The sequence below is a fragment of the Chiloscyllium plagiosum genome, chromosome 16 (genome assembly GCF_004010195.1).
Source record: "Chiloscyllium plagiosum isolate BGI_BamShark_2017 chromosome 16, ASM401019v2, whole genome shotgun sequence".
NCBI lineage: Eukaryota > Metazoa > Chordata > Chondrichthyes > Orectolobiformes > Hemiscylliidae > Chiloscyllium > Chiloscyllium plagiosum.
In genome coordinates this window covers 7,656,783-7,669,491 of record NC_057725.1, presented here as the reverse complement: position 1 = coordinate 7,669,491, position 12,709 = coordinate 7,656,783, and the positions used below count along the sequence as shown (strand labels likewise).

The following is a 12,709-nucleotide window of genomic DNA, read 5'->3' as shown; positions in this document are numbered from 1 at the left end:
TAAAATCATTGTTTCGATTGCCTACTTTTTCTATGACCAGCACATTCAATAGTTCAACTATTTTAGGCACTTGTTAATTTATTAATTTGGTTTAATATATCCACAATTCTTTCATGGGAACGAAAAAGAGTCACTAAACTCAAAATGTGTTAATTCTTCTTTCCCTGTTAGACCTGCTGGATTTCTCCAACAACATCAGTTTTTGTCTCTCTTTCATAGGACCTTTTGTTTCTAAGTTAAACACGCAAATAAATAATTAAACAAAATTACTGGAAATAAACCATATTTTTTCCCAATGGAATTGCAACTAACTTATGTATTTAAAATTAAATAATCTTACAAGGTTTGAAAGAAAGTTAACTGTTAAGCATGATTTCAGAGACTTTAACCTTGCAAATGATTGCATAGAAAAACACATAATTTCACTACATAACCCACATTAATTAATAAGGCCAATCTCTCATTTCAATATTTTCTTAAAATTGTCTTGTAATTTCTGCTTTTGATCATTAAGGTTTGTTCACAAGGGATCAATGATCAGACCCTCCATACAACTTACATAAGAAAGACAAAAATCGTTATCTTGCTTAGAAATTGATTGGATCACAGCAACTTGGGAGTCCTAGTTGTTTGTCAGAACACTGTCCACCAGATGGGAAAATAGGCCAACGTCTGGAATCAACCCAAAGGATCACTCTACATCGCCTCCCCAAAAATAGGGAACAACATACTAATATACTAATAAAGGATACTTTAAGCATTTCTGCACTTGAAATTGGAATAATATTACTGGACTGCTCAAGATATGTCCTCATTGACAAAATTCCTCAGGCCTTCTTTTTACTAATTATATTAGCGAAGAATTAGTTTTTTTTCTTTCATGATATATGGGCCTCGCTGAAAAAGCCTATAATTGTTCCTTATTTGTTTTGTCTTGCTGGGACCATTTAGCAGAGCAGATAAGAGTCAACCACATTGCTGTGTATCTTAAGGCACATGTAAGCCACATTGGGTGCGCATGGAAGATTTCTGTCACTGAAGGACATTGGTGGATCAGATAAGTTTTTTATACAACTAATGCTTTACTTCATAGGCCCGATTTATTCATTGACCTTAAATCACAACAACTCCTACGACAGTATTTTAAGCCATAGCCCAGGCTTAGAGAAATCTGATTGGTCAGGCTATGTGCCTCTTCACCATCATCAAATTAGGAGAAGATGGTAATAAGATGATGGCAATGTAAATGCACCACCATTTAAACCTAATTCAATATAAGTAATGGTTGGCACATTTTAATAAAGGATTTGCCTCTGTTCAGCAGTGTAATTACAAGATTTCTTCTGCCAATAACTGAGAAGCGCTTAGAAATCAGAGCTTTTGGAGAGATTCTGGAAATGCAGATGGGTGTACTTCAGCACTGCAGCATGCAAATTTTGTAATTGCTGAGGACACATTAACACTACTCCAGAGGGTTTGCCATTTGAAATGGCAAGAAAAATAACAATGAAAAATTGGGTTCATTGTCCATTGATTGCAAATAAATTAGATTTTTAAAAATTACATCCTTATTTCCAGGCTTTCCCTTAATAAAGGCTTAATGTAGTAGCCAGTCCACCAGGAATTAAAATGGATTGATTAGTTTCATATAATCCCATTTCAAAATAAAACTGACAAAAGGTAAAAGATGTTAAACGGTAAAATCTAAGAATTTTAAGCATAAATTGTTAAATAATTTTCATATTGGTTTCAAATGGATTATTTGATTGGTTGTTTTATTTAATCAGCGACGCTTCTATTTCTAAGCTTGCAAAAATATATTTTCTTATTGAACATAAATCGCATCGATGGTTCTGATGTTCCAGTGCCTATGCAGCAACAATCAGCTTTGTGCAATGTTTTGAGGAACATTTTCCCACAACTGCTGCCATATGTGTCCATTCTTACCCCAGACTTTGTCATTGGAAATATCGGTATGGTTGGTACTTAAACTGATTCAATGTCAATAGTGAGAAGCTGTCTGTTACTTTTAGGAGAAGTGAAGGGAGATAAATCACGCATCAGGGTATTGAGTAAGAAGACTCAAATTCAGCATTTGAGGAAATTATTGGAAGGGAGTCAATATATCTGTGATTCTATGTTTGGAAATTGCAAAATTACAATGCATTTTATTCAGTTTTTCAATTGAATGAGCCTGAATCTGACAGTAACATAATTATTCACCACAATTTTCATTTTATCTTTATTGGATTTCTGAAGTACATCAAAATGAAATACGGACTCATCCTAATGACATTGGGATGGAAGACATGGTCTTTGTAATTTATCATAGTCAACTATAACAATGTGGCTGTGATCTAGTGAAAAACTGTTTACACTGTTCAACTTTAGGTTTGGAAATAGATAGAATGATGCACAGATGGATAGACAAATCTGGAGCTTCTAACTGCCTGTTAGTATCATGGCAGATTGAAATGGAACATTATAAAAAGCAAAGAATTCTTAAAAGAGGAAAAAATTTCATAACTGAACAAAAAACTAAAATCTAATATTGGATTAAACATTCCAAATACTCATAATTGTGTGATTTTAGGAATCTGTCAGCATGTTTATGTCTGCATTTTGTTAGTATGTTGTCTGTTGTTGGTTGTGTCCTTGGCAGTAAAGTATTGGAAAACTAAATGATGTTAGAAACTAAGGAATGGGATTGTATACTCGTGACTTAATGAAATTATCTGAAAATTCTCCTGGCACTGTTTTATTAATGGAGTTGATAATCATTTATGGTTTAGCACCTCAGTTCCAAAACTGAGGTTAGCATTTATATAAAACAAAGAACTGTAGATGCTGGAAATCTGAAACGAAAACAGCAGTTGCTGGAGAAACTCAACAGATCTGGCAGCGTCTGTGTAGAGAATGCAGTTAATGTTTTGAGTCCAGTGACCCTTGTTCAGAATGTTGTGTTCTCCTGAATTTCTCCAGCAATTCTGTAATTGATTGTTTCAGATTTCCAACATCCACAGTTATAGAGTCATAGAGATGTACAGCATGGAACAGACCCTTCGGTCCAACTTGTCCATGCCGACCAGATATCCCAACCCAGTCTAGTCCCACCTGCCAGCACCTGGCCCATATCCCTCCAAATCCTTCCTATTCATATACCCATCCAAATGTTGCAATTGTACCAGCCTCCACCACTTCCTCTGGCAGCTCATTCCATACACGTACCATCCTCTGTGTGAAAAAGTTGCCCCTTAGGTCTCTTATATCTTTCCCCTCTCACCCTAAACCTATGTCCTCCAGTTCTGGACTCCCCGATCCCAGGGAAAAGATTTTGTCTACTTATCCTATCCATACCCATTCTTTGTTTTATTGTTTTTTCTAATTTAATGGTCTTTTTGGCATTCTGTGTATTACAGCTGATACTATTTCTTTTTTCCTGTTATTTTCTTGCAAAGAAGAATATTATTCATTGTCTAATTAAGAGATTACATAAACGTTTTTATGTCTAAGTTAGGACCGAATTACACACACCATCTGCATTAGAGGGGTTTTTGTCATACGGTGGTAATGTACCTTTGGGTCAGAAAGTATGAGTTCAAGTCCCACCTGCTTCCGGTATATATCACAATGCATTGATATAAAAAAACGACACATCAACTGCATGGAGCATGTCCACCAGATGAGGTTGAACCATAATAAAGCTGTGAACCAATCCAGCTGTATTTCCCGTCCATGAGGATCACTTTGGACTGGTGCTTTCTCCCCAAATAGCATTGCGGTTTGGATCTTGTTCAGACACTTCCTGCTACCCAAGTGAACAAAGATTGTCTATTAAGGCAATGCATGAGCTGATTCATCAAAAAGCTCCCTTCATCTTTCTAACCAACATGTTCAGTGATGCCATTACACGCCTCTAGGGTAGGTGGGACTTGAACGCGGACCTCCTGGCTCAGGGGTAAGGACTTTACCACAAGAGCCCTCACCCTTAAAAATTTGTTTTTAATTGCCCTTAAAAACTTTCTTCCATGCTCATTAGAGCTACACACTCCATCTGGCTCCTTTGGCCATGATGATCGTCTTAACAACCCTGAAACAGAAATTGGTAATTGGTAAACCGGAAATGGCCGGATAGGGTTTTTTTTTAATTGGATAAGGACGCGTGGCTTTCCTGCTAACGTTACAGAAAAGGAGGGTCGTGTGAGATTGAAGAGCGGGAATATTGCCTCGGAAACGAATCCCGGCATTGCGTCATTTTACCTCTTGGGAATGGTCCACAAGACGGAGAAGATGACAAGGTATCAACTGGCGAATGAATGGACTGATTTGATAAGATGCCATTCTGTGTGAGGTGATCTCACAGGCACGTGATCAATGTGAGTGCACGCAGTAAATGTTCTGCCCCTTTGCAAAGTCATTAAATCGAAATGTGGCCACCTCAGTAGTTAACAACAAGTGATTCCCAAATAAATATCATTCTCAAGGTTCCTGAATTGTGTGGTAAAAGGCCATAATGTGCTTAAGCAAACACCGAGCATCACATCTTTAAAGCGAAGTCCGAACTTTCGTTGAAAAATATTATTCTGTTAAACAAAAACGTATATTTTATTTCAATCCTAAGTATTTTTCTTTCCTCACCATAATAATAAATGTATAATCTAACCAACAAACCATACTGGTACTAACATAATATTACCAGCGGGATCAAGAAGAAGATAGATATATAGTCATTTGCGTTAATAAGAACACATGATTTGGGGAGAAAGTGAGTTGGATGATCAGCCGTGACCATATTGAATGGTGGGGCAGACTCGAAGGGCCGAATGGACTCCTTCTGGTCCTATTTTCTGTGTTTCCATCTCCCATTCAGAGCCAGGGAGGGAAAAATCCTCAATCAACGGAGGAACTGCTACAATTCTAAATATGTTATTTCGATATTTCAAAAGCTATTTCTTCTGAATGCTCCCTATTTTCAATCTTATTCGATAATAATTCAGATCAAATCAAATCATAGTCATTGTTTTACAGATGCTGATCCCTAACTCTGGGAGGACTGCACAGATAAAGTGGAAAAAGTCCTGTCAGGATCAGAGCAAGAATTTCCTTTTATGAGCTCTATGTATCAAATACATTCCAGTGTAATGGTGAACCCGTAGCAAAATGTATATGACTAAAGGACAGCAGTTTATTGTTACACCTTCACGGTGACTGATGAATTTCTATGCAGCCACAGGGGGCGAGAACATATTTTGGAAATTTTCAGGAATTTTGTTCGTTTGGGAGTATCTCCAAAATTTCCGTATTTGTGCGCCGCAATTTAAAAAAAAAACAAGGATTCAAAAATAGATTCAAAGATAAACAAAGAAAAAACAGGAGTGGTAAACCTCCACCGTGGAGGTTTAGCCACGACTTTCAGGGGCAGAGAACAGGTGTATAGCGAGACATCCTCCCGAATTGTTCTCCATCACGGCGGGGGTGGGGGGGGGGGGGGAGACTAATACCGCAGCGGCCTTACTGTTGGAATAGGGAAACCTCTGCAAATATGGGCACAAAATCCTGCGTTGGCTGTTTTATTTGCAGCCATCTCAAATTTAGAATTGCGAGAGAAATCAACTTGCATGTTAGGAAGATAGTGTAGCGTCTAGTAACAATGCACTTTAATGAAGAAACGTTAGGAGGAGTTTGCAATTCGTGCCAAGAACCCCTCCTGTGCAAATTACTGAGCTCCTTAATCGTGGTAACCTGTTGTGGCCGACACACATCCTCAAGACTCTAACGTGGCGAGGTCGCTGTGAATCCCACCGACATTACTTAATCGACTTCACCTCTCCACCACTGGGACTAGTAATCAGGCAATGTGTTACGTACTACTCAAGATGGACCACACCTCATCCCACTCCCAGCGCCTAACCGCACACTCAGGGATCCCATCCCCTTGTAGAGGCGAGCTGGGTTCACAATTTCTACCCGAAAGCTTCACCACTTAAGAACAAATGACAACGAAATCACTGGAGCACTGGACAATCAAACAAGTCTAACATTCCCCACCCACTCCCAGCCCCTACCCCACGTTACTAATCACTTTCCACAATATTTTCTTTTGGGGAGAAATATGAATCGACTACAAAATCTCTGGGCATGCAGCCGCTTTGTAAGTGAATGTGCCCTCATCACAATTTCGCTCATTCCTCTCGGATTACTCCAGGGTTATTTCCCCAACCTCAGCTGCCCTGTCAGCTCCGGACTATAGCGTGGTCTGAGTTCAGCGACTGTTATTCAGACCCTAAGAAGGGTTTCCGGACTCGAAAACGTTAAATCTACTTTCTCTCCGCAGGTGCTGAGTTTCTCCAGCATTTTGTTTTTTTTTTTGGTTCGTTTGTTTCAGATTTCCAGCATCCGCAGTTCTTTGTTTTAAGACTGCTCTGTTCTTGCTGAGGACGTGTTCCCGACACACATCGTGTTGTCTGGGCGTAAGAGCCATTATTTTGGTGAAGGGGGTGTAATTATTGTGTTAAGAAATGAAGATAGACACAGGCACGCGGGGTCTTTGCGGTTTTCAGAAAGTTAAACTACCTCTGTTACTTAATAAAAACGTAAATGTGAAATTGGGGAATCGGTGACAAATCGCAAGGCTAAATTAAAAATCACATTACATTCTGACAGAAAATTAACGAATTCTGTCAAATTTGAGGGAAAATTTTGACGTAAAATCCAAAAGATGTGCAAGTCAGGGTGAATTGGCCATGCGAAATTGCCCATAATGTTAGATGCATTAGTCAGGGGTAAGTATAGGGTAGGGAAATGGGTCTGGGTGGGTTACTCTTCGGAGAGTAGGTGTGGACTTGTTGGGCCGAAGGGCCTGTTTCCATACTGTAGGGAATCTAAAATAGCTATCTCAGTCTATAAAGCCTCGATCTTAAGGGAAAAATGGACGAATATTCTTAATTTTCTTCAGGAAAATTAACGACTTGTGCAGGATTTTCCGATGGCATCCCGCTATTGTTCCCTGTTATTTTCAAGATCCAATTGAGACAACGGTTCGAAGCTTTATTCCCTCTTGATCCATAGTATACAATCTGCTCCTAACTGAGCAAAAATCTAGACGCTGTAAGTCGCACATTGCAGTGTCAAAATAACATCTACATCGGATTGGGGAATGTGTTAGCTCAGATCGGACACGATGGCTATGAATTCCAGATGCTGTGCACGTTTCAAATGGTGTCTAACATCCAAGAATGGGAGACTTTTTTTAAATATCTTGCATCCTTCGACTCACAGAAAGGCTCCCCCTTCACAATCACTTTCAAATCACAGCGCCCTTCAACCCTTTTCTGGGCTCGATTTTGGCGCAATGTTACGCAGACCTGCACCAACCACACTGAACACGTCCTCCTGCAGCTAAAGTGTGTCAAACATCTTGCCAAGACATGTGACCCTGCACACAGATGAAAATTGGGCACGGCTTCTGACTGGATGAATTGCATTGGGACTGGCGCTAGGATCCAGTCGGCAGAGTGCGTGACTCGGATGGGGATGAACTGAGTTGGAATCTCTGGGGATCTCATTAACAGGTTGGATGAAACCCCATGTGCACCGGATTATTAGTAAAGCACCATAGAAACGGTTCATCCACAAGCTGCTCCTCAACCCAGCTTTACAGTTGGCACAACATTCTCTTCAATCACAGTCTGTTTAGTTAACGCTCATCCACAATGCTACTTATCTGAAAATCGTCTAATCTGTTCATTTATCCACAGGCCGGTATCAAAGTAATCGCTCACGATTTTCGTTTGGTGTAAATAAAAACACAACAAAAATAACGTGTTTTGGAATAGACGTTGCAATTAACCTGATTATCGGAGAATGTTTTATGACCCTGCAGTTCTATTTTATGATCAACCCATTACTTTCTTTTGAAGAAAAGGTTGGAGTCAAAATTGAAATTAAAACTTAAATTAAATGTCAGTAGTATTCTGGTAATTATTATAATGTGATCATAGGAGAAACCTTGCAGATCCTATTTAGAAACAGAAATATGCACGCTCATCAAATGGCCATAATCCTGCTACTTCCCTCACCAAAAGAATGCTAATAGAGCAGTCGATGTTTTGTTTTGGAATAGAACGGCAAATAACGCTACCAACTAGAGTGTTTTGTTCTGTAAATATCCAGTTTATGTTCCCCGCCCCAAAAAAAAGGGTAGAGGTGTTTCCCACCAATTAATCTTTTGAATAACATCTGCATTTCCCTGTTCAATAATTTGTCTCTCACCAGATTTTTCGAATTGAAAACCTTCAGTTTAAAAATCAGGCATCATCGGTAAAAGGTTCGGTTTGACGCTAAAAACAGAACTGAACGTATACGATGGGTTAAGGTCCTCTCTTGTCCCCGAAGCGTTTGCACTAAGAGACCCAGGTTGGCACCTCAGGGAAAACGCACCAGAAATTCGCAGCATATCTGAGATGAGTAATTTTACCTGTTCGCGGCCAATCTAGACGCTATGTAACCTCCGGGAATTTGCGTGACGATATATCCCCAGAAGAAAGAACCGTGGATCATTCCTACTGTCTCGGGGTCCCAGTTAAACGTCGCTTTCTTGCGGTAAAGAGAGGGGTGAAAATGCAGGTCATGTTATAATGTAATAACTGGGATAAATCTCATACATTTATATATATGTAATATATATGTATATATATATTATATATATATATATATATATATACACACACACACCCATATCAAATGGCCAAACTTGTATTTTAACCTTCGGCTTTGAATGATCTGTTCAGTTTATTGTTACAATGAGGAGAACAAAATTTAATTTGGTTTAGCCATAGCTGTAAATATTTTGTCACTGTAATAAAACAGGGAAATCACGCTATTCTGCAATATTTTACATTTTGCAACCATAAAATCAGCCTTCCCAACTTGAGAGTAAATATATAGAATTAACAGGAAACCGTGTTGCTTTGGGTTTTAATTAAAATTACTTTTTTTTTCACAAGCGAACGAAGGGTTTGCCCTTCTCACCTTCTTAATAATTGTATTCCCGTGATGGATGGTGCTATTGTTGACCATGTCCACGATCGCTACGCCAAGATTACACCTGATCCCGAAGGAGATACAAAAGCCCAGGCCACTCATGATGGCGATGATATACCTGCGCGGTAGCCCAAAGCAGGTACAATCGCAGAGCGGCGGCTTCTTCGGCCGGACATTCTGTACCCTGCCATCCTCCGTCAGCTCGATGTTCTCTGCTGGTTGTTGCCTCTTTTCTAGGACTCTGAGTCAGGGAAACATTGGATTTCACACGTTCAGCAGAACATTGCTTTCATAGTGTTTCGAACTGCAGTTTCAATAGACAGAACACCCCCTATCTCTGTTACCTTTGCTGCTTTGTTCAAGCGGTGTGCAGTCTGGATACATCGGCATTATATGTTCTCGAAATATACAATTAATAAAAACCCTTGGCCCCCGTTATGTTGGTGCAATATATGAGCACATAAGCACACAATATAAAATGTATACGAACAAAACAGGTCATTCGTTGGATAGTTTATTTTAATAGGCACACAGCTAACCATGGCAACTTTATCTTAGTGATGGTATTTTCGTGCGCTATATACTTATTTTGAGGTATTTATTTCTCTCACAAGTGTCCAATCCAGGGTCTAATATTCTTTGTCTGACGCAAATTTGCTGGAACAGTAACAGATGCAATATTTAAAATATATCGGGATGATTTTTGTCCATGTTAACGACTCGAATAGAGAAAATAGAATTAAATTTCCGATCATATTGTTACTTCATCGTGGAGAAAATGATGTAACAAATGCATAACAACCCTAATACATACAGGGGAAAATAACGAATTTCTCAGGCAAGAAAAACCTGTTATATTGAGTGGAGGCTTTAGCCCAAGTAAATAAAAAACATTCGAGTATTTAAAAGAAAATATTGTTGATAAATGCACTCATTGCTTAAAATATAGTTAAATGTGACTTAAAGTAAAACGATGTTAGAAGTCTGTATAGAAAAAAAGATGGTGATGATTGTGAAATAAACTATAAAGCGATTAATGTGACAATAATCGATTATTAATCCATATAGGGCGAGTGGTTAGGATGGAGATGTTTGGAATGCTTGCATTTACTCTTGAGATATTTATTTTCGAAATTGATACATGGAAGCCGTTGTGCTTTTTTAAAGTAATCAGGTTTAGCTTTAATTGTTTCACAGGAAGCGTTGACTACTTTTGTCACTAAGATCTGTATCGATCTGAAGACATGTATTGTATAATTGTTGTTTTGATGGGGAGACACAGCAGTGTTACAGCTCTTAAACAGGTCGCTGTGCCTGCCGCGCTGTGAATTAATGCAGACGCAGGCATTCATTCTGATATGAATTCTTTACACGTTTGCCGGCCGGTTCTTCAGGTGCAGATTGGACACAGAAACTCCAGATCAGGATCACAATACCATGAGTCGATTTCTCAGGTCCCCCCCCCCCAAAAAAAATCCTGTTTGTAATGTTTCCTACAATACCCGTGCTCGATTTAAAAACAAAATCTGCTTATGATTGAAAGGATAAAAATGCCAACAGTTATAGCCAAGTGATTGCATTCAGTCCAGATAGATAAGGGGGTGTAGAATCATATAGGTAGCTATGGAGAGAAAGTGAGAGCAAGAGAGCATTGAGTGGCAAATTGTCAAGTTTGTCTTCATGTGGCATGACTGAGGTCTATATGAACATTATTCGTCATTATTACACGCATTTAGCATCAATCTGATAACATTTCCAGAAATAATTTGAAAGATTTACAACGTTATTAATCTAGGGTATTTAAAACCTTTTTAATGTATATAGCGCATCATGTTTTGACAATTATTGTTAGCAGCCTTACCTGTACAGATGGCTAAGGGACTTCCCAGCAAAATTTTTGAGCCCCTCTTTGGTCGGAGCAAAAACCCGTTCCTTTACAGTATCCATACCCTCCAAAAACAGCTCGGGGATATTCTCTTATGAAAGTGTCATGCTAAAGATCTTGACTGTTCATTCGAATTAATTTGATAGAACGACCGAGTGCTCTCCAGCTACGGAAGAGGATGCGACTCCAACATCAGCTGGTATTCTGCGGCAATTCGAACTTCAAAGAGGAAATGGGAAAGTCTTATTTGGACGATCGCTTCCAACCACTGAACATTCAGAAACAGCCATAATGCTCAGGAAACCTTGTTTCAGAAATGTAACGTTGCAGTGAAAGGAAGAGGACCAAATAAACAAATAAATAATTCCTTGGATGTAGATTTCGTCAAATAAAGTACATACATGCAAGCAGTGACAACTTGTCTCCAAGTCTGGTCTTGGCGAGGTTTACCCGGTATAAGCGGCTGCTGGCGTTTTCAGAACCTTGGACAGCAGCAGCAGCGCACAACAGAAGTGTTCCAAGAACGAGAGGGAGGGGGCGGTGGGGAAGTGGGGGGGGGGGGGGGGGGGGGAGAGCGATTGGCTCGCTAACTTTCTTGGGGATTTGACCGGATTTCAGCAAATCCCTCACCGTCACCAGGCTCCTTCCAGGCTTGTGGATGCTATGGAAACTGCATCAGAGATCCCATCATCTCGCCACCGGTTTCCACAGGCGAGCCGCTGCCTCACAGAGGTTGGAGTTTATTAAAAATTGACAAGTTTTCTTTCAGTTCACATATGCGCCCCCCGCCCCTCCTCCTCCTCCCCGCGAACGTAAATCCAAGCCACGATTTGTTTTTATTCCTGAATGTACCTACCCAGCTCGCCTTCTATTAAGGTTGCTGGTTGTTTGAGTATCCATGAAGACCCAAGTACACGTTCATTGGTCTTTCCCTTACATTAGGGAAAAAGAGATCAAGATTACATGCATACAAAAAAGGTCAATACTTAGGCAACACAGCACCATATATAAAGCCGTCTAATAGTCCCCCTTTTCTGATTAAAACAGTAGTTTACTGATATTAAACATCATCCCCTTGAGACCTACATACAGATTTGAACATGACCTGGCATTGAAAGCACAAATCGATAGGAGCTAAAAATTTAATCAATCTTTGAAAACAAAAGTCGCATAAATTTGACTTCATGTTCGAATGGCTGATGAAAGACCCAAGACGTTAAATAAGACTAAACATGTTGCTGCACCAATTATCAGAGTGACATTGGCTTGTCTAGGCGATGTCTCCGCCTACTGGCTCAGGATGTCACTGCTCAGACTCTCGGTACTGTAAAGACACAGAAAGCTGTCAGGAAATCCTGCGCCGTTTATGGGTATTAGATTTCCTATTTTTATATATCTTTTAAAAATAAAGCTTCGATGCAATTCGACTTTTGGCGTTGCTTATAAGAGGAGAAAGCATACGGTGATTTAATAAATTCATTTTAACCAGAATAACTGAAAAGACTGTTTCTATTTGAATAATGATTCGTATTTGGTCCGGAAATTTATTTTGCAGCTGCCGTCACACAATCTTTTATTTTAATTCCAAAAATGGTATGAATGCCGTAAATTAATTCGCATAAATTTCTAATTTATATCCCATAAAATCTATGATGATGAAGAACATTATTTGACTTGGTTACTCGTTTTACACATTGCATCTCACGTCTGTTTAAGGAGTAAACTTTATCCTATATCTCAATTTTCAAAGCTGATAGCTTTTATGCAAAAAAAGTACAGAGT

At 39.3% G+C, this 12,709-nt stretch overlaps 1 protein-coding gene across 1 annotated transcript in view; it reads right to left on the bottom strand.

The window, feature by feature from the left end:
- LOC122557632 (vesicular glutamate transporter 2) overlaps positions 1–12,151 on the bottom strand; it is a 65,286-nt gene extending 53,135 nt beyond the window's left edge. Inside the window, exons 1-3 of the mRNA XM_043705411.1 lie at positions 10,904–12,151; positions 9,031–9,283; positions 8,477–8,595 (exon numbers count right to left, since the gene is read on the bottom strand). Coding sequence (XP_043561346.1) covers positions 8,477–8,595; positions 9,031–9,283; positions 10,904–10,989 — 458 coding nt within the window. The 5' untranslated portion in view covers positions 10,990–12,151. The remainder of the gene's footprint in view (positions 1–8,476; positions 8,596–9,030; positions 9,284–10,903) is intronic.
- Between the last annotated feature and the right edge of the window lie 558 nt (positions 12,152–12,709).